General features: G+C 38.7%; 1 protein-coding gene across 5 annotated transcripts in view; it reads left to right on the top strand.

Moving 5' to 3' along the window:
- LOC122564136 (lysine-specific demethylase 2B-like) overlaps positions 1-20,233 on the top strand; it is a 168,533-nt gene extending 148,300 nt beyond the window's left edge. For all 5 annotated transcript variants that reach the window (XM_087977522.1, XM_087977521.1, XM_043718753.2 and 2 more), the window contains 4 exons: positions 3,099-3,262; positions 7,730-7,891; positions 9,736-9,954; positions 11,601-20,233. In XM_087977522.1, the coding sequence (XP_087833648.1) occupies positions 3,099-3,262; positions 7,730-7,891; positions 9,736-9,954; positions 11,601-11,797 (742 nt within the window). In that variant the 3' untranslated portion in view covers positions 11,798-20,233. The remainder of the gene's footprint in view (positions 1-3,098; positions 3,263-7,729; positions 7,892-9,735; positions 9,955-11,600) is intronic.
- The last annotated feature ends 7,109 nt before the right edge of the window (positions 20,234-27,342 follow it).

The following is a 27,342-nucleotide window of genomic DNA, read 5'->3' as shown; positions in this document are numbered from 1 at the left end:
AATACTCTGACCAATAAAGGAAAGCATACCAAGCACTGCCTCCACTATCCTATCTACCTGCGACTCCACTTTCAAGGAGCGATGAACCTGCACTCCAAGGTCTCTTTGTTCAGCAACGCTCCGTAGGACCTTGGAGTGCAGGTTCATCGCTCCTTGAAAGTGGAGTCGCAGGTAGATAGGATAGTGGAGGCAGTGCTTGGTATGCTTTCCTTTATTGGTCAGAGTATTGAGTATAGGAGTTGGGAGGTCATATTGCGGCTATACAAGACATTGGTTAGGCCACTTTTGGAATATTGGACGCAATTATGATCTCCTTCCTATCAGAATGATGTTGTGAAACTTGAAAGGGTTCAGAAAAGATTTACAAGGATGTTGCCAGGGTTGGAGGATTTGAGCTATAGGGAGAGGTTGAATAAGCTGGGTGTCTTCCCTGGAGCGTATAAGTCATGCTAAGATTTGCTTTCCTAAAATGCAGCGCCTCCCATTTATCTAAACCTCCACCTGCCACTCCTCAAGCCCATTGGCCCACCTGATCAAGATCTTGTACTGAGGTAACCTTCTTCCAATGACCACCACACCTCCGAGTTTGGTGTCATCTGCAAACTTACTAACTATAACTCCTATGTTCACATCCAAATCACTTATATAAATGACAAAAGGTAGTGGACCCAGCAATGATCCTTGTCACAGGCCTCCAGTCTGAAAAGCAACCCTCCACCACCACCCTCTGTCTTCTACATTCAAGCCGGTACTGCATCCAAAGGGTTAGTTTTCCCTCTATTTCATGTGATCTAACATTGCTTGCCCACCTACCGTGAGGAACCTCGTTGAATGCGTTACTGAAGTCCATATAGGTTACCTCCAATGCTCTCACCTCATCAATCCTCTTTGTTACTGCTTCAAAAAACTCAGTCAAGTTCATAAGACATGATTTCCCATGCACAAAGCCATATTGACCATCCCTAATCAGTCCTTGTCTTTCCAAATACATGTACATCCTATCCCTCAGGATTCCCTCCAACAACTTTCCTACCACAGACGTCAAACTCACTGGTCTATAGTTGCCTGGCTTTTCCTTACCATCTTTCTTAAAAGTGGCACCACGTTAGCCAACCTCCACTCTTCCAGCACCTTGCCTGTGACTATCGATGATACAAATACATCAGCAAGTGACCCAGCAATTACTTCCCTAGCTTCCCAAAGAGTTCTAACGTACACCTGATCAGATCGTGAGGATTTATCCACCTTTGTGTTTCAAGACATTCAGCACATCTTCCTCTGTTATGGGGATTTTTCAAGATGTCACCATCTGTTTCCTTACATTCTATATCTTCCATGTCCTTCTCCACAGTAAATACTGATACAAAATACTCGTTTTGTATCTCCCCATCTCCTGCGGCTCCACACAAAGGCTGCCTTGCTGATCTTTGAGGGGCCCTTTCTCTCCTTAGTTACCCTTTTGCCCTTAATGTATTTGTAAAAGCCCTTTGGATTCCCCTTAACTCTATTTGTCAAAGCCATCTCCTGTCTCCTTTCTGCCCTCCTGATTTCCTTCCTAAGTATACTCCTACTGCCTTTATACTCTTCTTAGGATTCACTCCATCTATCCTGTCTATACCTGACATATACTTCCTCCATTTTCTTAACCAAACCCTCAATTTCTCTAGTCATCCAGCATTCCCTATCACCCTAACAGAATATACTGTCTCAGGACTCTCATTATTTCCTATCTGAAAGCTTCCCATTTTCTAGCCATCCCTTTACCTGCGAAGATTAGCCCCCAATACGCTTTTGAAAATTCTTGCCTAATACCGTCAAAATTAGCCATCCTCCAATTTAGAACTTCAACTTTTAGATCTGGTCTAGTGTCAGATATGAGAGAATCTAACCATTACCCCATGACACTCAATAGTATAACTATTGCTGAATCCCTCACTATCAACATCCTGGAAATTACCATGACTAGAATCTGTACTGGACTCGCCATATAAATATTGTGCCTACAAGATCAGGTCACAAGCTAGGAATTCTGCACAGCATAACTCACTACCTGACTCTCCAGAGATGGTCTACCATCTAGAAAGCACACTTGTGTGAGATGGAATGCTCCCCACCTGCCTGGATGACTGCTGCTCCAACAGCACTCCAGAAGCTTGTGACCATTCAGGACAAACAAGGTTGCTTGATTGGATTCAGATCTTCAAACATTCATTGTCTTCACCACCAGTATGCAGTGGTAAAGTGTGTATCATTAACAAGATGCTTTGCTGCAACTCAACAAGGCTCATTTTGCCAGCACTTTGCAAACCACCTGTACCACAGAAGGACAAGGGCAACATATACATAAGAACATTACCCCAACCCTCCAAATTGCATACCATCCTGACTTAAAGCTGTATTGCAATTCCTTTATTTTCGCTGGGTCATAATCCTGGAAGCACCATGGGTTTTCCTGCACCCCAGAAAGGAAGTTCTTTAGGGCAGTTAGGGATGGGCAATAAATGGTGGCTTAGCCAAACATGACAGCAATGAGGACATTATATCCCCCATCTGTACAACCTGTGTTTTGGCACTGTCATGAATGTCAGCGTACAATAAGATGGTGCTTCTTGCATATTGCTATGTTTTTTTATTTACTTTGAGCATAAAAAAATTAGATTTAATGATTGGGTTGGGGTGTGAGTTTGGGGCAGGGGGGATGAGGGGCAGAATTGTGATGTTGTGTATAAACTGAAGTTTTATAGACACTGTTCCAATCCTGCACCTCTGGTATTTATTCCAGATTGTCTTGATTGTCATGAATTAATTTAAATGGCTATGGTGTACAAATTGCCAATCAGTATGTAACTACAAACCATGTATAAGCTTGCATGTTGTGTGTACATAATCTCGTCATACTTTGTGTACCTGCTGACTCATTTTATGTATACAGTGAGCAACCTACTTCTAAATTAATTTACATTCTTAAGGCTGCAATTTGAATGCTTCTGTACTTATTTAGTATTAAATCTCAAAACATTTGTTTTTATTTTGTAACTTTCCACTTATCCACTTCATGGTTTCACTGGTTTTGTTTTTTTCTTTCTCAATGGTTACAGGTGTTGTGACAAGCGGTTGTGGACCACAATTAACCTGAGTGGCTGCAAATCGATCACTCCAACTATGCTGAGTGGGATCATCAGGAGACAGCCTATCGTACTGAACCTTAGCTGGACAAACATATCGAAAAAGCAACTCAGTTGGCTCATAAACAAATTACAGAGTAAGCCTGGATTTTGTACATGTATTTGTGAATTCTCTAGAACGAGGCTAATTGTATTAACATTCTCATTAAATATGTAATACTACAAGTCAGGAATGTAGAACAATTTAATTATGTGCTAATTTAGTTTAAATTTGCCAATTTAAGCACATTCCATTTAGGCACTCCATTTAAATTGTAACGCAGAAACTCTGTGCTGATGATTCCTGAGAACCATAATAGGTGCTCCTCGTAGATATAGGATAAGGGATAGTAGATTTAAAACTAGGATGAGGAGAAAATATTTCTCTCAAAGGGTCGTGATTCTGTGGAATTCACCATTGCCCCAAAATACGCTGGATGCTGGGACATTGAGCAAATTTAAGGAGGGGCTGGATTGAAGGGGATGGAGAGTAGGCAGAAATGTGGGATTGAGGCGAAGATGAGATCAGTTATGATTATATTAAATGGAGGAGCAGGCTTGAGGAGCTGAATTGCTCCTAGTTCTTTGGCTCAGTGACAGTGAAGTTCAAAAACCAGGATGGTGTGTGGCATTGGAAGGGAACCTACAGGCAACAGTGTTGCCATGTATCTGCTGCCCTCTTCATTCTAGACAATAGAGATTATGAATCTTAAAAGGTGCTGACTGAGGAGCTTTGAATTTCTGCATTGCATCTTACACTGATGCACAGTGACAGCTATGCGTTTGAAAATGTGGTGTCAGTCAAGCAGGCTACTTTGTCCTAGATGGTGCTCAGTGTCTTGTTTGAGCTGCATCCATTCTGGCAAGTGGAGAGTATTCCATCCCGCTCCTGAATTATGTCTTCTAGTTTTGCTGTAATGTCTTTGGATCAACTGCTTCAGGGTAGTGATTAAGATTTTGCTCTGATTTTGTCCAGTTCAAAGAGAATATATTTGACATGGAACTAGTTGAAAGTTTTCTGAAGACCTATTTGATGAGAAGATTAGGGTTGTGAATGGGAGCATGTATTTACAACTGTCAAGTCAGTCTGAAGTGATTTCACTTCTCACAGTCACTGGTGTTATGGTTATTTGAAGCCTGAATTCGAATCAGAACCTGATGCCACCAACCTGAGTATCCCTGGGGAAGGTCATTCTCTTTACATTCTTTTCATTTACTGCCAATGTAAATATCTTAATGTTGTGGCATTTCATGATTCAAATTAAAGTTCTTGCAGGATGTTTCAAGTCCTTGAAATAGAGGAGCACTCAAACGATGTTACTGTAGAGACACTGTCTGAATGAATTGTAACAAAATGGGAAATCCTGTCTTGTGATTTGAGATAAATATATTAACATTTGGAGGATTATCTACGATCTATTCAGTTTATACAATTGCAGGACTCCCATTTGGCCATGTGGCACATTTGATGGCCACCTTTTCCTTCTTTACAGGATTTGCTTTGGCAGTTACCAGTTTGTCAGGGTGGAGGGTCAGGGAAAGTGTCCTTGGATCATAGTCTGAAGTAAGAGCTACCAGAAGCACTGAAGCCCATGTCCTGTGCATGTAGAATCCTATTAGGTCTGTAATTTTGATTCTGAAGATGAACTGAGCCCCATGCATTTATGCAAAGTTAACTATATCAGCATTTTCTCCATGAACACCATGGATTGGCAATAGGTTAAGAAATCTATTTCTTCATTCCATGATGTTGTATGACGTCACTTGGTGCCTTGCATTCCAGAGAGTGATTGCCTTGAATGAAATTTATATTCTATCAATCAGTCATATACAGCAGCCCCCAGTTTCCAAACTGGATCCATTCCTCAGTACATTCATAAGTTCATTTATGCTCAAGTCAGAACACAGTGTAGTACAATATAAAATATCCATTTGTAGGTATGAGCAAACATCCGCATGTCAAATCCTTAAAATTAATAGTACTGTGCGATCTTGCATGTAAGTATGAACATTTGTAAGTTGGGGACCCCTTGTGTGGTGTATCCTTCACATTGTGCTGCTCAGTGGCTGTAAGATGGTGAAAAATTGAAGGATAATGCATGGTATCCTTAGGAAATGGTAGTTTGGCAAATTTTATGCATTCTTTTAATTTTTTGAATGCGTGACTACAAATATCTCCAATCTATCTGCTTCTGTTAGACAAACTGCAACAAAGTAGGTTAAATACAATATCAAATAATCACCTGTGTTTATTAGATTACAAGCCAAATGTGTATACTTTAACTACAGAATAGACTTTCTCAGTTGAACACAGTAATGCCACTGAAGACCTTGTGCTACAGAACTTGGCCTTAGCCAAGCTACCCAGTACAGCTATGACACTGGCTTTGACGCAGCAATGTGGACAATTTTCCAGGTGCACCCCATCCATAGAAAGCAGGACAAATCCAACTCTGCCAATTACTGCCTCATCAATCTACTCTCTGTCAACAGCAAAATAATGGCAACGATTGTCAATAGCGCTATCAAGCCACACACATACAGCAAGAACCTGCTCACCAATACTCCACCAGGGCCACTTGACTCCTGATTTAATTAGACTCTTGATCCAAAAATGGACAAAAGAGCTTAATTCCAAAGATTTGAATAAAGATTGACTGACTACCCTTGACATCAAAGCATCATTTCACTAAATGTGATACCAAAGTGCCCGTGCAAAATTTCAGATGGGAATTGGGGAAAGCTCTCCACTGGTTGGAGTCATAACTAACACAAAGGAAGATGTTTGTGTTTTTTTTTGAAGGTCAATCACCTCCGCACAAGGACACTACACTGAGGGGCATTTGTAGTGGTGGCTTGAGCCCAGCCATCTTCAGCTGTTTTATCAATGGCCTTCCCTCCATTATAAAATCAGAAATGGGCTGTTCATGATGCCTACTTAGTGTTCAGTGCAATCAGAACTCACCAAGTATTGAAGACATCTATGTCCAGATGCAGCCTGATCTGACCACGTTTAGGCCAACAACATTTGTGCCATGTAAACATGAGGCAATGACTGTTTCTAAGACAGAAACTAACCATCTCTCCTTTGATGTTTTATGGCATTACTATTGCTGGATCTCCCTACATTAGCATTTTATCAGTTACCATTGATAAGAAACTCAACTGAATCAGTCATAAATACTGTGGCTGCAAGAGCAGATGAGAGGCTGGGAATTCTACAGTGAGTAACTCAATACCTGCCTCTCCAAAACTGTCCCATGTACTTGCTATTTCCCTGGTTGCAAGTGTCCTGATCCCCCATGATGATCATAACCTGAAAAGAAAGGAATCTAGTGACCAGATTTGAAAATTTTTATTGTTAAGGCATTCTGAATTTGCTTTGATTTTGAATTTGAGTATTACAATTTTCAATTCGAAGATGTATTTCACTTCAAGGTATAACAAAGATAAATCTGAAATTTCAAGTATGTGCATCACTCCTTATACATTTGTAGTACCACATGCAATCTCAGGCCTTCTAATTGGTATTTAGAGTCATAGAGATGTACAGCATGGAAACAGACCCTTTGGTCCAACCCGTCCATGTCGACTAGATATCCCAATCCAATCTAGTCCCACCTGTCAGCACCCGGCCCACATCCCTCCAAACCCTTCCTATTCATAAACCCATCCAGATGCCTTTTAAATGTTGCAATTGTACCAGCCTCCACCACTTCCTCTGGCATTAGTATGTAGGAGCTCTCACTTTTCCCACTCAAATTGAATAGCTTTCATTGACAACCAAATTTTAACAGAGAGCCCCAGCTACATTTATCACGACAAGGCATGTGGCTATAAACCCTCAGTCTTCTGCAACATTAATGATGCAGTTTGTCAGTTAGTTTTTAATCTATTCATGGGATGTGAGTATCAAAACAAGGCCAGCATGTATTATCCACCCGTAATTGCCCTTGAGAAGTTACAGTGAGCCATATTGTTGAACTCTTGCAAACCTGTTTTATTTGGGTACACTGCCATGCTGTTTGGGAGGGAGTGCTAGTGTTTTGACCCAAGTAAAGTGAAGAAATGGAATATAGTTCCAATTTAGGATGTGACATGAAGGAGAAGTTACAGGTGCTGGTAAAAGTTCATAAGACTCCCAAGAGATGTACATGAGCAGTGATGCCAGTATATGGCCTTCATTTTTTTTTTGCTGATATAAGGGAGTTGAAATCTCAGTTTTTGAAAATTTTAAATGGTTTTACCTTAACTGGAGGTTTGTACTTGCTAGTCCTGTTGTTTTCCCCTTATCAACTGAGTAAGGAGCAGCTCTGTTGCAAGAAAACCAGCTGGAGGTTCCTCTCACTGTTTTGCTTGGAATGGAAGCCTTTTCATCTAGTAGTGACCTGGTAAATAGCACTTTGTGCAATTCATGAACATGCAGAAAGCAGTTGGCGCTTCAAGGTTTATCTCAATTATGTCTGCAGATATGTCATGGGTTAAAGATTAATGAACAGCCTATTCTGTACTATCACCTACTTTTTAAGTTGATTTTAAGTGCAAATCTTATCTTTTTCTGACAGATTTGCAAATCCTAGCACTAGCAGGTTGCATTTGGAGTGCAATCTCTGCACTTTGTACAGCGAGCTGTCCCCTTCTACACATGCTTGATCTTCGCTGGGTGGAGGACCTCAAAGACTCCCAGATGAAAGAGTTGCTTTCACCGCCTACAGATTGCAGAGGAGGTCAGTTCAAAGAGTTAATACACATCCAATTGGTTGACAACTACTTAGTATTTTACTGCAGTAGAGAGAAGCATAACACTGGATCTATAGTTTTATCTGTACAGTGATGATGTATGAATTTAAACTAAACCACCTTCACTAGTATTTTGACAACTTACTGTCTGTTAAACTAAAATTATTTTCATCATCTTCGAATAGTTGAGACTATCACATATTAGAAAATGGTTGTCCATGTCTTTTAAGATGTTCAGAATCTTTCATTTTTGCTATTGAGCATCTGGTTAACATTTTCTTCAGAATGCAACATGCTCGACTGACCACATCCTTTCTTAGTGAAATAATAAAGAAGCTTGACTAAAAAAGGAAATGAACCTGGTTTAGATGAGGACCAACACACACAGCATTTAATGTTGCTTTAGATCCAAGGTCACAATTAACAGCTGGTATTTCGATCATTGTCATATCGTTTGGAAACAGATCCTTCAGCCCAACTCATCCATGCCAACCAGGTTTCCAAAACTGAACTAGTCCCATTTGCCTGTATTTGGCCCATATCCCTCTAAACCGTTCCTATCCATGTAGCTGTTTGAAATGTTGTAATTGTATACGCTTCTACCACTTCCTCTGGTAACTTATTCCATACATGCACCACTCTCTGCGTGGAAAAAGTTGCACCTGCGGTCCCTTTTAAATTGTTTTAAACCTATACTCTCTAGTTTGGGCTGCACTACCAGGGGAAAAGACCTAGCTATTCATCTTATCTGTGCCCCTTATCATCTCATAAACCTCTAAGATCATCCATTTGCCTCCTATGTTCTAGGGGAGAAAAGGTCCCATCCTCCTCTTCAAACCCTCCAACCTCAGTAACATCCTTGTAAGTGTTTTGCATCCTTTCTAGTTTAATCACATCATTCCTACAGCAGAGTGACCAAAATTGTACGCAGTACTCCAAATGTGGCCTTACCAATGTCTTGTAGAGTGGTCACAGAACTGAGTACGATGAAAGCAAGCGAGCCAAATGCCTCCTTCAAGGGACTAAGTACCTGCAGCCCTAGGTCTCTCTCTTCAACAATACTCCCTAAGGCCCCACCATTAACCGTGTAAGTCCTGCCCTGGTTTGCTTACCAAAGTGCAATACCTCCCATTTATTTGAATTAAACTCCATCTGCCATTGTTCAGCCCAATGACCCAGTTGATCAAGATCCTTACTGTACTGTTAGATAACCTTCACTGTCCACTATACCACCAATGTTTGGTGTCATCCGCAGAGTTACTAACCATGCCTTCTGTGTTCTCATCCAAGTTGTTTATATAAATGATGAGCAACAGTAGACCCAGCACTGATCCTTGCAGTACACTGCTGATCACAAGCCTCCAGTTTGAAAAACAACCCTGTACCACCGCCGTCTGCCTCCTGCCATCTAGCTAATTTTTAATTCACCCTGAATTCCAAGTGGTCTATCTTTACTAACCAGACTACCATGTGGAACCTTGATGAAGGTCTTGCTAAAGTCCATGTGATAATGTGTCAACTGACATACCAGAAGATCAAAGCAATCTACATGGAACAGCTTTTTGAAGATTTGTCATGGTACTCCGCCAGAGTGTGTTAAGTCACATTCCTAATTTAAAACAAAAGCTCAAGGCAATTGACAAAACATTGTCGCAACTTTCTCCACCATTTTGATTTTGCATAACATGTATTTGCTGATGTCTAAAATTACCCTGCTTCCAAATGTTTATTATCTTACAAATCTTTTCAACTTTTCTGTCTGTGATTGTATCAATATTTGTAATCTCAACATGACCTTTGAAAGCAGCTACCCTTTTTCTGTCTTTCACAGGTCAGAACAATGATCAGAGCAAACTCTGGAACCTGACAGAATTTCACTTAGCTGGTCTGGACATCACTGACATCTCGCTGGCACTGATGACCCGTCACATGCCAATGTTGAACAAGCTGGATCTCAGCCAGTGCAACCACTTGTCTGATCAATCCATTGCCATCCTGACAGCGCCTGGCTCATCTATACGGGAAACACTGACTGAAATTGACCTTTCAGGTAAAAAGATCGTTAGTATCTCAACATATTTTTTTATTTCTTCATAGACATTGAGTGGATGAGTATAATCCTGTGGATTTAGCCAGCTCAGTCAATGGTTTTTACAAACTTCACTGGTTGTCCACACACTGGTGATCATACTAGGGTAAAGTAATTCACAAACACTAAGAATTGCTGATTGAGTAAATGTTAAAAAATTAGAAATGCCTCTGTATAGACTCTTGTAATCTGAACATACTGGTGATATGGGTGTTAAAGTGATTAGTAAAAGCAAAAGTGGTGAGAGGTAAAGGTTTTTCTCACCATTAATTAGGTAGGGTCTGAAATGCACTGCCAGTGTATGCTGGAGGTATGAGTCAAGTGTGTGGTGCTGGAAAAGCACTGCACGTCAGGCAGCATCTAAGGAGCAGGAGAATCAACCTTCAGGCAAAAGCCCTTCGTCACTTTCATGTGTGCTGGAGGTATTCTTGACTGAGGTATTCACAAGTGAATTAGATAGTTATTTGAAAAGGAACCACATGCAGGGGTATAGGGAGAAGATAGGAAAATAGCACTGAGCAAGATGGTCATTTGAAAAGATGATGCAGACACAATGAGTCAAATAGCCTTGGTCTCCTGCTTTAAAAAAAATTGTAATACCGAAAACATACCTGCATTTAGTGACAAGATAACGGACTATATACCAAATTATTAGATACACCCAGTACTGACGATGTAGTGCTGTCCGCTTGGCATTGCTCTCCTGAACCTGACGGAAAATATGAAAAGAGTTTTAATTTAGTGTTGTGAAGTTAGTGTTTGTAAAATTGTGAAATAGGGAAAGCATTACATGATCCCTTTAAAGGTTTGTTGTTTTTTCCTGTGTTTAGAGATGTAAAAAGGAATGACTTTAAGCAGGTCGGAGATTCACAGGTGCACAGAGCACCCAAATTGAAACATTTGTATTGAAAGGCTGTACAGTTAGCAGACCAAGCAGCATTTTTTTAAAATTTAGCAAATCAATTTGAGACAGGCCTTGGCTATCAGAAATTTATTAAATTTAAATCTGATAGTTTTGACAACCTAGGACCAATCCGATTGTAAAAATGTTGATAGGTCATCAGAGATATAAAAGAAGGGGGCAGTTGGAAAAAATTCCAGAGCTAACTGCTATCTGCTAAGCGGTAAGAGCTCTCAGCTCTTAGCGAAAGCACCATCTATTTACTGTGGTACATTGGAACCCCATCTAAATTCCTGACAGAAGAATCTACAGAGAAAGCATGCATGACAGAAGGATCAGCAGAGAAGAGACACAGTTCTGGAAGACACATAACCTGGCTGTAATTTCGAGAGACTAAACCCTTTTGTTTTGTTGTATAAGTGGGACTTGTACTTATTGGAACAGCATACCATTAGAATCTTGCATTATTCGGGAATAGTTAGTAGTTAGAGGGGAATTGTTTGGTCGGTTCACAGTTAGATAAATAAATTGTTACTTGTGGATTGTAAAATGAGCATCAGGGATTTCTTTTACTTGGGTAATTCGGTTTTAGTTCTCAAAGGGAGGGGTCAACCTTAGCTTTATAACATTTACAGATGGCAATATTAAATTAACAATTGTCAATAAATACTGTTGTCTTAATTCTTTTAATGTTTTTTCCTTTCAGGTTGCAATGGAATAACAGATCAGTGCCTATCGCTGCTTAAAGACTGCCCAAATCTTACTCTAATTGACTTTCGGAATTGCAAACTGATTTCACCCCAAGCTTGTCAGCACCTTGTGGAAGGGCTGTCAGATGTTGCCCCCTTTGAACTCTTGGAAGACAAACTATTAAAGAGGAGAAGTTTACAATTGACAAAATAGCCTCCTGGTCGCCCATAAGCCTTGCTGAAATGTTTCTCCGAGTCCGGATGGAGACAGTGCAGATATAACATTTGAGAATTGCCTCTGCCTGCTGCTTCGGGTGTGTGTGTGTATTTGTGGGCCATGCCGTGATAGTTTGGAGTCGTCATGGTGATCATGTCATTCACTGCTGGCAAAGTCAGTGATCCAGTGACTGCTGTACAGTTTTGGGGGGAAATTACTGGTGTAATTGCCTTCACTTAGAAAATGAAGCATGGTTTTGGAAAAAAAATTGTTTTTGTATTGCAAATACAGGGTTCTGAGCATTGCGCTCTGGTAGTAAACTCCTTCCCCTGCCTTCCCCTCCCTCCTTTTCCCTCTTGAAGAGAAAACAGTGATATGGTAGATTTAGGGAATATTTTTTAAAAATGGAACATGGAGATATTATGCATGTTTGAAAAAAAAACACGAGAAAGCTTAAAGATGGGCTGCAATTTAAGTTTAGGAAAGACAGTTACTATTTCCTCCAAGTCTAAATTTGAGGAGAGGCCAAAATAATACCAATGCTCCTAACACGTGTAGTTGAATTATACTTCTTCTGAAGAAGTGTATGATGGTTCCTTTGACATTCCATTTTGCTGTACTTCAGTTTTAACCTATGATGCATAGGTTGAGAGGCAGCACATTATCTTAATACTGAAAAATAAATTGTCAGTTTGCAAAACCTGGTTACTGAAATAATTCCTGGTAATAATAGACTTCATTCATTCCTGTTTTGGACTTTTGTCACCTGAATTTTATTCCTTTGATCAAAACAAACTAGATCATATGTTGAGGCCAAACTGATTGCTATGACACTCTAGTTCTGCTCAGAATTGTGAAAAAGGGGTGTGCTGTGATGTCTAACATGTTTTATTACAAAGTTGTATTTTGTAGGGTGTGCTTTACTTATTAGTGATCTGCAATGATATTGTGCATATTTCATAGTATTTTAAAATGCACCATGGCAGCCCGCCTGGCCTAATTAAGGGGTGTTTTAATCAGAGAAATAGAAAATGTGCAGTGATTGCATTTAGAAAAGAAATGAGTACTTTGAAAGGAATAATTTCACCGTTAGTTGTTCTGTCTCATTTAAATAGGACAGACAAAATGGAAGCATGATAACTTTTAGACCATTAGATAAATAAACATATAGGACTTCTGACTCTGTACCAACTCGTTAATATTCTATCAATGCAGTTCCTGCTCAGGAACAGCAATATTGTAAGTTTTACACTGATTCATTGTCAGTGTAACAATGAAATAAGACCTTTTTATGAAAATCTGTGTTGTGTAAAACACTTGCTTTTAATGACTAACTTTAATTATAACTAACCATGCCTACCCAAACTTGCCTTGTGCCAGAAAGGTTCATACAACTTGTTTACGTAACACTGTAAACATGACTGATTCACAAACAATAGGACATTTTAAAGTGCACCTGTAACACCTAGCCTGTAGATAGCAGCAGAAATTATTTTTTTAATCTAAGTATCCTGCCAAAAACAGAACTAAATAGAAACACTATGAGCAGTTTGACGTACCACACATTTCAAGAAACAGCTGATACAAATTCTGGTTTACTTCTGCTTACTGAGAAAAACCATGTTTTATTTGTTTGGCCTTGTGCTACTAACATTGGATATATGTTTTGTTAGTAAATGTGGCTACTACCATAAACTTATGCAAGTGAATTAGTCTGCTGCCCTGTCCAGAGAGGAGCCTTTATATTAACTGAACTGGCTCTCAAAGATCTATCTGAATTTGTATGTTTCAAAAACCCTTCTTCAAAATTTAGAGTTCAGGATGTTTGATATTTCTTACGTTATCTGTATGTAGGTGTTTCCTCCTTTGGAGCAAAGACTCTCAGCTTGTTTTTTCTTTAAATTTAACATGGGGCTCATTTCTCAGTTTTCCACTGTGCATAAACGTTTTTATGACTTTGGTCAAACAAATACCATGCACCCATCTTTAAGCTTCTATCATTAGTCTATGCACTGTTGGAGAGGGTGAATAAATGTTTGATAAATGGAGGACTTTCCTTACAGCCTTGCTTATTGTCTGGCTTCAAAAATAATGTAAACCCTCTGCTTGTCCTCGATTGTATCCTGCTTACAACAAATATTAGCAGCAAAGGATTTCAAGTTCTGGTCACAGCATGCTGTCTAATGGTTAAAGCAGAATATCTGTTCTATATATCTCTTCTTTACAAAAAAACACATTTATTGTAAGAGAATGTACTAAATTTCTGCCAGACCTACATCCCTTAGAATATAGATGGTACTTGATTAAAGCAGCAGTTGTAAAAATCTGTATATTATTCTGAGGCCCCTGCTGCTTTCTATAAGTAGTAGGGAGATTGTTCAAGTTGGGTTTGAAATAGATTAAACTTTAAAGGGTGTGTAATTAAATTTATACCTAAAACCAAAACATTGACGGCTTTGTTTGATCCAAAGATAAAATCGTCAGTAAAAAAAATACTGAAAATAATGTGATATTCTAAAGAAATTTTACCTTTTTTGATCTGTTGTACAAAAGTATTTTTTCTCTTAAACAGTGCAGCATTTTCCCCTGTTTATGCATTCCCCTGTTTATGCAGTGCAAGCTCTCAAACACATTGGACAATAGGCCATGCTCCGTACGTGAAGATCTGAATGCGTACGACGAACAGTCAGCTGTATTTGCTTAATCTTTTAGTGTGACAACACCTGACATAAATGTTTCTTAAAGGACCATAGGTGGGGTGTTTCTGTTCCTTGTTTGACAATGGACTTGTTTGTTTTTAATTTCAGCAAAAGTATTTTTCTGTAATCCTAATCTTGTTTCTAATTATCTTTTTTTGTTCCAGTGGTAGTCGTCTATGCTGTGGTTTCACAGAGGGAACCTAGGTCAGTGTGGATTATCATTTACATGTGTGCACTCTGAATTCAAATTGTGTGCATAAATAAATTTTATATAAGTACACAATGATGCATTTGTTTACATACTAATGGTGCAAGGAAAATAAATCCACATGTGAAATTAGTACAAAAGCAATTTTAGCAATAGTTTCACAGATGTTTACATCACATGGTTACTTGTTCTATGAATTTCTTGTGCTTACTTTTATATCAAATAGAAAATTACGTACATGCTTCATTATTTTGTTAACATCTTATTAAAGAAATACTCTGATAATGCAGCTAACAGGAACTAATCCCACCTCTTGTGCTATTTTGTAAAGAGTTTTAAAAACATTCATTTTTAATGCAAAGTAAATTTAAATTGATAGAGGACATAATTTCAATTGTTTTTTAAATTGGTAACACCACTGTAAAATCTCTTCCAGGATTTGGGTTTTTGTGCATGTATGCTTTAATCCTTTCTTTTCTTTTTTCTTAAAAAACGTTTTCTTTCATATCTTGAGCTGCCAATTTTAATCCATCTGTCTTCCTTCACACTCAGGGCTCCTGGGAAAAAGTTTAATCTAACTTTGAAATATCCTTTAAATTCTGTCTTCATACTAAAAAGGGTCACTTAAATGAAAAGTGCACACATTAAATTCCATTTTTAAAAATCTGCCAAAAAATCTTTTTTTTTCCCCTGAAGCAACAGCACTGGTCATTTCACTAAGAAGGTGAAACATAACATTGGACTTCATGTTGGGATCAGTATCAGGAATTAACTGTGCTGAGTATATTTGCTAAAGCACTAAGTTCAATTTTCTTTTAGCTGGTAGAACATTTGTTCTGTTCACTTACGGATAAACAGACAGCATCATTGCTTTAATTCAGTAGTTTCAGTTATGTGGATTGGCTTGCCAATTCAACACACACTTAGAAATGGCAGCAGCTAAGTTAATTGCCAGTGATTAACACAGTTTCATGATATTGTCTGTCTATTGTTTTATTGATTAGTTTTTAAATAGTTGTTTAAATAAATGGCATCAGGGTAATGCCAGTCATATGTCTGTTAATATGATCCGTTCTCCTTTCTCTGTGCAAAATCTTTGAATATTTCAATCAAAAGCAAATTGCAGATGCCAAAGGAAAATGTTGCCATCCAAACATATTTCAACCCATAAAAAGTTGGATTGTTCTTTTAAGCTTTCCTTTTTTAAAACAAGCTTTTAAACTTTTAAAAAGTAACAGCATGTAGAAAACTGAAATAAGTCACTCAGTAACAATGTAAACATGAGGTGCTGGAAATAATAGTTCACATGTACACTGCTTTTATCTATTGAATGCCTTCCTGGGCATTGCACACTGACCTAATGCGTGTAGTTCAATATGAACTGATTTTCTGTCACTTAACAAACAATTATTTACCATTCACTTAGTTACTGAAGATAGAATCACATTGGCAAGTAGTACTGTGTTATCACTGCAAGGTCCTATTCCTAAACTGGGAGGCTAGTTTAAATTAACTGCTGAGGATTGACACCACCTTTTCATATTCACTGCATAGTGCAAGCATGGTTGGTGGCCATCAGACTGTGTGAATGTCATAAATACTTTGTATCAAGAAAAACTAAATTAAAGCTTTTAATTTTAATTTCCATTTATAGATCTTAAGCCACAATTGGGAATTGCATTCTCAGGGGCCTGATGTTTTTAAACACACATGAAGAGGTTTTATGTTTTTTAAAAAATGTTATTGTTCAATTTGCTTTTTAAAAAGCTTTATAATCTAATGTGCTTTTGAATATACAGTATCACCTTACAAAAGCTCCTGTTTACTGCCATAAACCTTCCTTTGATATCAATAAATGAAGAAAAATTGACAGACTAAGCTTCATTTAACGGACTAGGACTCTGGAGTATTGATAGGAAGATAGGCATCTCTATGTCACAAAAGCCTAATATTCTTGGAGCCCAAGCAACAATCTATAATGTCTTCATGCCAGCAGTATTGCTCTTCTCTGAACACTTGTATTTGTCATCTTCTAATTTGATACTAGCAGGCCGTTGTAAATAAACTACCATTATCAATTCCACTCAGCATTTTTAGAAGTATGTACGCTACAGAGACTCGTTGCAGAAGGAGTTTATTCTTGAATAGTTGCAGGGCATTCTTCCACTAGGATAGAAAGAAAAATGGCTATCCTGATAAAATAGCAAAACTGCCACAGGCCTCTACTGTGTTTATATTCTGTTGAAGATTGTTTTCCTTGGGTTGTACGTTTGTTCATTTTTCCAAAACAATCCTGAGTGGCTTCTGAATTATTCACTGAATTATCAGTCTTTGTTTCATCATTAATTAGAAAGAATGAATGGGATTATTTGCCTATGCTAGGGGTTGCTAGTGTAGTAGATGGTACAAGTGTTGATAATAGCAGGGAAGATTAATGAGGTAGGCCTCTATACTTCTGTTTTCACACTCCTTGATTTATTGTCCTTGCCCTTACAGTAGAATATATTTCATCTTGGTACATTGGGAGCTAACACTTTGATTTGATAGTTTTATAGGAGTATTTTTTCTTAAGTTGCAGGGTTATTCACTCAGGTGTCGATTTTGTTTTAGAAATTTCTACCAGAGAACATAATTGTCTAAAACTGTTTCTAAGAAGCTATATTTCATTCTGAATTCTGCCATCGATGCAGTCATTTCACTGAGTTAAAGCATTTTTGTAGTGAAATTCGAATGGTGGTTATTTTAAAATATATTTTGTACTTTTGTTTTACTATCTATATCCTAATGCACTGCATTAATTGCCTATCTCTTCAAAAACATTTTAAATATCTCTCTAACTGTTTCTATTATTTTTTCAAGTGTGATTTTCTTTATTTTTTCATTTGGCACTGACAGATGTTTCACCATTCCACTAAAGCAACTGCCTCTAACTTTTAATGAAGGATACAGGGAAAAGGTGGGGGAAATGGGTGAGTTGCTCTTGCTGATTGTGAACATCTTGGCATTGAGCTGAGTGACCTCCTCCTATACTGAAATCATCTTTATGATTCTATGAAAAGGCGCTATTAATGCCACATAGAGAGAATTAAAAGCCCAACCAAAATTTGCCTTGGTGAAGTTCAGCAATTAATCAACCCTCATCCTTTGTACGTCACTTTCTCTGCCATTGCCAAACCTTAAGACTAACATTTAGTCAAAGGACATCTTCCTTATGTAAAATACACTTGAGCAAATGCTTTATAAATGCAAATTGCTGTTTGTCTTGAGATCCCTCCAGATAATTTGGTAAACAAAGGATGATGCTGTTGATTTCTGCGTGCCCATTAGAATAGTGCCTCCTGTCTCGTTATCCTGTTTGTGAAGGGATGTTTGTTTTAAATTCAAACCTAACTGGCTACTAGGTAAGATTCGGTTTTAAAAAAACTAAGTCTGTGGATATAACTGCAGTTTGTGAATAATACAAAACTACAGCTGACTTGATGATATTACTGGAAAAGTGCATTGAGTCTACATGATGTCTCTGCCTATTTATCAGGAGAGTTAACTATTTGATCGATTTTGCTTAACATCGGCAACATAATGAGCAGAGGGCTGCCATCCACCTGCACTAATACTGTTTAACTTAAGTCATTTAGATCTATCTGCTAAGATGGTGCTTGTACTAATATGAATGTCCTTTTTTTTCTAATTTGGTTTCTGAATGCTTGCTTGTTTTTGGAGTAATAGAAATAATTCCTATTCCCAAAATACACATGCTCTGTTTACAGTTCTGATCTGAGACTCATCTGTGCATCTGGTAAGTCTCAGATGAAGGCCTTGGTTCCATTGGAATATTCACCAAGTGCATTCTTTTAAACCTGGCTTAATACTAGACCTGAGGCAGGGTGCAGCCTCAATACCCAATCTCTCAACATGTGGGACTATCTGACACTTAATGTGCACCTAAAACAATTAAAACCAGTAATTGTGTTTATTAAAAATCTGTACTTAGTTCATCCTCATAACCTCCAATCTCTCCAATTGTGTCTGGGTGACCAGATAAATTAAAGATGCCTTTGTCTGGTGGCTGCAACTATTATTACACTTTCAGAATAGTTTTACTGCATTTATTTAAAATTTACTGGGGAGTTTCCTCCTCACTTTTGGGAAGTCATTTCAAGTTTTTGTTTCAACAGATGTTGTCTTTAAATGTAGAAGGTGATTGTTCACAGCAGTTCATTTTAAAGGTTATTGCTTATAGGACAAAACAAAATGGCTTTGGGAGAAGCTCAAGAACACAACTGTTTGGAAACTTTTCCAGCAGTTTACTAGATTTTGTGGAAAGTGGCATCTTGATGTGGAGTTTTTGTAAAAATAAATTCTAAATCTTCAATACCATGTAACTATTTTGGAGATAAAATAACTAGCCATATATCTGCAGTAAACACTAAAACCACTGTACTTTAGGAGAGCTGGTTTCCTTTTTATTACCCCCTTCTGTTTTTAAAGTATGCAGAATTTCATGAAAGGATCATCAAAAGTATATATTTTAAGAGAAGCAATACTAGGAGTGTTCCCAGAGATTTGAGTTCAACTTGTGTCACAACATGAAAGGTTGCTGAATCATGTGACGCAGTTTCTGAGTTTAACTTGTCCCCTCTCATTGAGTTTTCTTGTTAGTTAAGATTCATGCCTCTGGCACAGTATATTCTGACACATTTGAAATGGTTCTGGTTCCTGTTGCTTGTTTATACACAAGTTGATCTCCCTTCTGTATGGTGTGATGAAATTCTGTTTTAATGTAGCCTGAATTTTGAGTGTCTGATTCAGTTCAAATAGTATCAACTAGGTGCAACTAATTTAACTCCTAACCCTGTTGTACCTGCATGTGAAACCTGCAATAGATGAGGCTTTGGGTGAATTTTGTAACTCTGTCAATCTTGTAATCTCCTGTACACAATGTTATTCTAGCACAGGGGGGAATATTAGGCTTTTTTTATTTATATCTGTTTAATCCATGTTCATGCTTAATGTTGTTACAGCACACCTTGGTTTCAGCTGCATTGTTTGAACTGGCTTTAATGGTCAGTGTACTGGAAGGTGTGTCAATTTAAATGTGGAGCAATATTGACTAAGTACATGCAGGGTCCTCCGCAATGAAATTAAAAGTGGAAGACTGCCGAAGGACACTCCAGCTCCAAGACTTGCATTTTACAGTTGCTTATATATGTGTCATATACATATTTATTGACCAAAATACTTGGTGAGGGCCACATGAGTTCATGTGGAATGCCCAATAATTCAGGTTGTGACTTCTTGTTCCTGGTGTTCTCCTAGTTAATAGAAAATAAATGCAGAATTTTGTAAAGCTTTGAGTAATTTCTCAGTTGATGTTTTGTAGGCATTATACCACTTGTAAATAACATTCTGCTGGTTGGTTCTTGTACCTCTGATCCTTATCTTGAATTTGTAGCTGCACAAAAAACATGCTATACTTCAGAAATCTCAACTATACTTGAATAAAGTTTTACTTTAAATTTAAAGGTTTTTCACCTGTTCTAATTGCTGTATTTTGTGACCTGGAATCTGTGTGAAATGTCCCTTTTGGGTGGTAGGATGTCAGAATGAGCCTTTATTTGTCAAGACTGTAGCTATGAAGGGAAACCAAGTCAATTCACCCCACTTTCTGGCATGCACCTCCATTGAAATGGTTTGGAAAGAAACTGGGGAGACGAGACACTCAATCAGGAACAGGGAGCCCTGCACATAATTCCTTTGGATAGAACAATATTTTCGTGAGTTATTTTACTTGCCTATTGTCCAATGTGTGTTTCTCTGCTTTTCAATCCTTTTTATGCAGTGTATTCAAGAGCAAAGTTAGGCAGATACTTGCTTGTTTTCTGTTAACCTGTAAGAGAACACGGCCTGCTCAAAGTTCTTCTTTCCTAGACAAGAAAGTGGATTCTAAATGAGAATTGATATGCTGGTTATGATTTTGCAATCTTTCCCAGATACTGGAATGGCCCTAATAATTAGAAATTAGCAAAAGTATTTAATAAATGAGTGAATACAGACAACTGCAGACCAAAACGTCTGGGCTTAAGTCTCTCACCCTGAAGTTTTGTTATAATGTACCTGAACAAGTTAATTGCTCAAAAGAAAATACAAGAGGGTTAAAGTCATGCTTCAGCTGTACACTGGTTTGATTAGACCTCATCTAGAGTCTCTTTGTGCACTGCTGGGAGTTATATCTCCAGAAAGTGTTTTATTCCTGTATGGTCAAGTTCAGATATTGGCACGCAGTTTGGTGTTATCTGAAGATTGCTGATTTGAATGCTTTTGTGATCCTTTCTGGAACTGATAGCATGGTGATCAGGATGCTGGTTTTGCAGTGCTGCTGTAGGATTGATTCCTTCCTTGGAGTTTATGGTATGTTTCTGAAGCAAAGTCTAAAGTAGCTGCAAATCTATTCTAGATGAAAGAGAGTAATCCTTTTAGATCAGGCCTCCTCAGGGAACCTGCAATTGGATCTGCTGAAAGTAACCAGCAGCAGGCCGTGGACAAGGGCATAAACTCTGACAGCGTGCTGTCTTCTGTGGTTATTTCTATGCCAAGGTTTCCATTGAGATGGAGCAAGCAGTATCCACCGAACACAGTAAAGGCATTCGAGCGCAGTGGACATCATAGGTACAGCCCACCTCTTTGGTAACTTTTAGAAAGTGCTTTTGAAGGACCCTTGGCAAATTGCTATGGTGGATGTTGCTTCCACTGTGCCAGTGATGGAGATGGGGGAGGTTCAAGATGGTTGACAGTGTGTTTCTCAAGCATGCTGCTTAATATCAGATTATCACCACCCTGGTAACAATATTTTCATTTAATTTTGATAACTTTCCATTGGAAGTTTCTGATGTTTGTTTTTATCACCGTACCCCACCAGGGGCTGTATAACTAATCAATATTCATCACTAAATGCTGCTTGGAAAATTGGTAAATTCATGGAATTTTTACATTATCTGCCTGCTGCTGCTTAATGGTTGGCAGTTGTTAATTTTCCTTTTTTAATGTAGCTCACTATTTTGACTAATGTGCAAATAACACATTATCAATGTCTGGCCTCCAGACGCATAAGAGATTTCAGAAAAGTAATCACCTGGGCTTTTTTTTAAACTTTGTCCTTTGTTTTTTAATAATCCCAGTTAAATTTGACGATTCACCTATGGTCATATTTGCCAGTTTACTCCAGAGGAGCTTTATATGTTCAATATAGTCTTGTGAAGAAATTCAATCCCAATGTATTCCATGATTTTAAATTTGTCATTTTGTCTGACAAGAATGAAATCCTGTGGTGTGTCTTTGATGCCATAACTATCATTTGAGCTAATTAAATTACTGGGAAGCACTGTGATTTCTTAATACAGTAAAACTAAATTATCAATGACATTTACACAAAACTAGCAATAATTTTTAATGGTAAATTAATATCCTCAATTCTTCTTTGGCTATTCAGAGCACAGTATACCAGTAACATCAGCCATGAATTCTTTTGAAAGCCACCCTTAAGCTAAATGCTAACTGTGTCTTGGTGTTTAAAAATTGCTAAATGTAATCTGTCTTTGTAATAACTTCCTGAACTGAAGCTTGCTACTCAGAAATGTTTTGCTTTTAAGTTGAAAACAATTTCCTCAGTTGTAAATTGCTGCCAAATTATGGTGCTGTGTTGAAAATTTACTACTTGAGCAATGGCTTGCTCTGCTGAAAAATCATCTTGAGTCCTAGCTCCTTTTTTTTTTAAAAAAAAATGTCACCATCCACTATTTAAAAACCAGGCTCAATTTGATTTTCCTTTCCCTTAAATGAGCAAAAGTGACCTGCCAGCCGCCTTCAAATTGTCAATTTTCAAACTTGCACTTCAGTTATGGATGAAATAGTCATATACTTAGCGTCACATGGTTGGGTGTGTGGGGCAGGGATTTTAAAAAAGTTTTAGTAACACGTTATGTGTCTGGTAAATTAGTAAGCTACATAACATTTTTGGGCAATGGGTCTTAAAACTCAAACCTACTTGTAAATTATGTTCAATGGGTTTTTATGTTTTATTACTGTTCATTATCAAATGCTTTAAAAAATTATTTTAAAACATTGCAGCTTGACAACAGGATATAAAGTTTTCAAAGATAATTTATAGCCTCCGGGCAGTAGTTTGTCGGTATTTTCAGAGGTGCCATCAAAAGTGCCTTGCAGTGCATCATGTGGACTGTGCCAGTGATAGAATGAAAGTCAAAGATGATAGTGGGGTATCCTCAAGTGTGCTGCTTAGTCTTGGAAGGTTGTTGAGTTTCCAGAGTATTGTGGAGCGACATTCATTCAAATAAGTGAAGAATATTCCAGAATGCTGCTGTCTTGAGAGTGGTGGACAGGCTTTTGGAAATCAGCAGGTACATTGGTCACCTCCAAGTTTCCAACTGCCAACCTGTTTTACAGACACCATATTTACGAAGCTGATACAGTCCAGTTTCTGGTCAACAATACCACCAAGATGATAGTGTAGTATTCAGCAATTGTAATGATATTGAATGTCAAGGGACATGGTCAAATTTTCTTTGAGTCATTGAGTCAAACATTTTTAGGAAGAGCTAGAGAAAAGTCCTGAGGTGCTTGATGACTGGCACAGACATGTTGGACCAATCAGTTCTAATCCTATTCACCAGGCCCTTTCACCTTATAAGATGCCAAGACCAGTCATTCTCCTCTCTGGAATTCAGTTCCAAGATGAGCTGCATCTGTTGTGCTGGGCTGAGTCATTGAGGATGAAGTATTTGTGCACCCTTCTCTTAATTATAAAGTGAAAAACAAGTTTTGACGTGACTTGTTAGTTGTGCGATCTCTTTCCTCAAACAATGGAAACGGTGCACAGTAGTAAGACGTGCAAAATCTACCACTTGCTGTGTGCTGTACTTGATAGAGATTGTAGTTTCACATAAGTGCACTTAATAGAAAGAGTCTTCACAACCATCTCACTTCAGAGCTCAAAATGCCAGTGTATCCTACTGCAACTTGACCTACTGAATGTTATCTAGAGTCAGATGTACAGCACAGAAACAGACGCTTCGGTCCAACCTGTCCATGTTGACCAGATATCCCAACCCAACCTCGTCTCCAAACCATTCCTGTTCATATACCCATCCAGATGCCTTTTTAGTGTTACAATTGTACCAGCCTCCTCCACTTCCTCTGACAGCTCATTCCATACATTTACTACCTTTAGTGAAAACATTGCCCCTTAGGTCTCTTTTATATCTTTCTCTCTCTCTCTTCCTTTCTTTCCCCCCCCCCCCCCCCCCCCCCCCAGGGAAAAGACTTTATCTTTTATCCTATCCATGCCCCTCATGATTTTATAAACCTCTAAGGTCAACCGTCAGCCTCCGACACACCAGGGAAAACGGCCCTAGCTTACTCAACCTCTCGCTATAGCTCAAATCCTCCAACCCTGGCAACATCCTTGTAAATCATTTCTGTGCCCTTTCAAGTTTCACAACATCTTTCCAATAGGAAGGAGACCAGAATTGCACGCAATATTCCAACAATGGCAATCAGTGTCCTGTATAGCCGCACATGACCTCTCAACTCCATGCTCTGACCAATAAAGGAAAGCATAACAAGCGCCTTCTTCACTATCCTATCTACCTGTGACTCCAAGGTCTCTTTGTTCAGTAACACTCCTGAGGGCCTTACCATTAACTGTATAAGTCCTGGTAAGATTTGCTTTCCCAAAATGCAGCACCTCTCATTTATCTAAACTCCATCTGCCACTTCTCAGCCCATTGGCCCATCTGATCAAGATGCCATTGTAATCTGAGGTAACCTTCTTCGCTGTTCACTACACCTCACTATACCTCTCATGCTCACATCCAAATCATTTATATAAATGAGGAAAAGTAGTGGATCCAGCACAGATCCTTGTAGCACAACACTGGGCACAGACCTCCAGCCTGAAAAAAAACCCTCCACCACACCCTCTGCCTTCTATCTTTGAGCCAGTTCTGTATCCAAATGGCTAGTTCTCCCTGTATTCCATGAGATCTAACCTTGCTAACCAGTCTCCCATGGGCAACCTTGTCAAATACCTTACTGAAGTCCATATAGATCACATCTACCGCTCTGCCCTCATGAATCCTCTTTGTAACTTCTTCAAAATGTCTCACAAACTTGATTGAGTTTTATTCCCCACGCACAAAGTCATGGTGACTGTCCCTACTCAGTCCTTGCCTTTCAATATACATGCAAATCCTGTCTCTCTGGATTCTCTCCAAACAACTTGCCCACTACCAATGTCAGGCTCACCGATCTATAGTTCCCCTAGCTTGTCCTTACCACCTTTCTTAAAAAGTGGCACCTGTGACTATCAATGATACAAATATCTCAGCAAGAGTCCCAGCAATCACTTCTCTAGCTTCCCACAGATTTCTAGGGTACACCTGCTCAGGTACTGGGGATTTATCCACTTTTATGCGTTTCAAAACATCCAGCACTTTCTCCTCTGTAATATGGACATTTTTCAAGATGTCACCATCTATTTCCCTACATTCTATATCTTCCATATCCTTTTCCACAGTAAATACTGATGCAAAATACTTGTTTACTATCTGCCCCATCTCCTGTGGCTCCAAACAAAGGCTGCCTTGCTGATCTTTGAGGGGCCCTATTCTCTCCCTTTTGTCCTTAATATATTTGTAAAATCCCTTTTGGATTCTCCTTAATTCTATTTGCCAAAGCTATCTCATGTCCCCTTTTTGCCCTCCTGATTTCCCTCAAGTATACACCTACTGCCTTTATACTGATTCACTCTATCTATGCTGTCTATACCTGCCATGTGCTTCCTCCTTTTTCTGAACCAAACCCTCAATGTCTCTACTCATCCAGCATTCCTTTCACCCTAACAAGAATATACTTTCTTTGGACTCTCATTTCTGAAGGCTTCCCATTTTCTAGCCATCCATTTACCTGCGAACATCTGCCCCCAATCAGTTTTTGAAAGTTCTTGCCTCATACCATCAAAATTGGTCTTTCTCCAATTTACAACTTCAACATTTTAGATCTGGTCTATCCTTTTCCATCACTATTTTGAAACTAATAGAATTATGGTCGCTGGCCCCAAAGTGCTCCCCCATTGACACCTCAGTCACCTGCCCTGCCTTATTTCCCAAGAGTAGGTCAAGTTTTGCACCTTCTCTAGTAGGTACATCCACATACTGAATCAGAAAATTATCTTGTACACACTTAACAAATTCCTCTCAATCTAAAACCCTTAACACTGTGGCAGTCCCAGTCTATGTTTGGAAAGTTAAAATCCTCTACCATAACCACACTATATACTGTTCTTAATGTTTAGATACATTGTATAATTGATACCTCTGACCAAACATCTATTCCCAGATCTTGAGCGATGCAGTGCCATTCCAACAAATGTTTGATTTCACATCAAGTTTGTAGCTACTCCATTTTTTTCCTGCAGAAGTTCTGATGATCAACTAAAAATCAAAGTCACTTAACAAAATTGCTTGATTGCTGTCATTAGCACATTTAGATTCTGGCTAAATTGCGATGTGCAAACCCTCTACAATGTTTGAGGGTGTCATTCAGGTTGCACTAGCTCTTGATGATGGGGTGAAGTACACAGCAAATACCAAAAGCAGAAAAGCACAGACACAATCCTTACTGCAAGGACAACATAATCAATGAGAACTTTCACCATAATTGGGATTGGTTGAGCTTCAAGACTCATTTGCTTTTCTTTTTGATTTGTTTTAAACTTCTCCAGAAGACCAAGTTTTAAATAGGAATGAGAAGCAGAGCTTGTCACATATTCCCTTCAGGAATAGCCACTTGCTTCCCAGGCCTGGTGCCTGATCTTCCTGGTCAATGCTGAGGTGACTAAATGCCCCAGGGCTCCTCCTCCTACCCCTCTTCCTCCTCCCCCACCCCTGTCCCTTTATCATGCTCATGTTCAAATCTGGATAAATCTTCAGCACAGATGGTATTGGATTTGATAAGGTGATGGGGGAAAAGTGAACAATAAATGCTGACCATGTCAGTATTCCCACATCCCACTAATGAGCACAACAAACCAATTGCTGGAGAAACTCAGCAGGTCTGGCAGCATCTGTGAAGAGAAAAACAGTTAACATTTCTAATCCAATGACCCTAACATGATAAAAATCTGGGCAGGAGAGAGAGAGAATCTATTTAATTTAAACCTGCTGTCACACTTAGTTTTTAAATCTAAATGTAAATAGTAAATCATTTGTGTACCTTGCATTTTGTTTTTTCCCCCTCAAAGCTTTATGAATTACATTTTTTGTGACTTTCCTGATTGCAGATAAATTATATTGAGACGGGAGAAAAATTCATATCAAGGCCATAATTGGAAATGTCTACAGCATCATAGACAACTGGTTTCCTCTGGGTGCTCCGGTTTCCTCCCACAATCCAAAAAAAAAATGTGCAGCTTAAGGTGAATTGGCCAAATTAAATTGCCCGTAGTGTTAGGTGTAGGGGAATGGGTCTGGGTGGGTTGTGCTTCGGCAGGTTGGTGTGGACTTGTTGGGCCGAAGGGCCTGTTTCCACACTAAGTAATCTAATCTAATCAAAAAAAAAAC

Source organism: Chiloscyllium plagiosum, unplaced genomic scaffold (genome assembly GCF_037043375.1).
Source record: "Chiloscyllium plagiosum isolate Xiang-an unplaced genomic scaffold, Cpla_swu_hap1 HiC_scaffold_31, whole genome shotgun sequence".
NCBI lineage: Eukaryota > Metazoa > Chordata > Chondrichthyes > Orectolobiformes > Hemiscylliidae > Chiloscyllium > Chiloscyllium plagiosum.
This window is presented reverse-complemented; position numbering and strand designations above follow the sequence as displayed.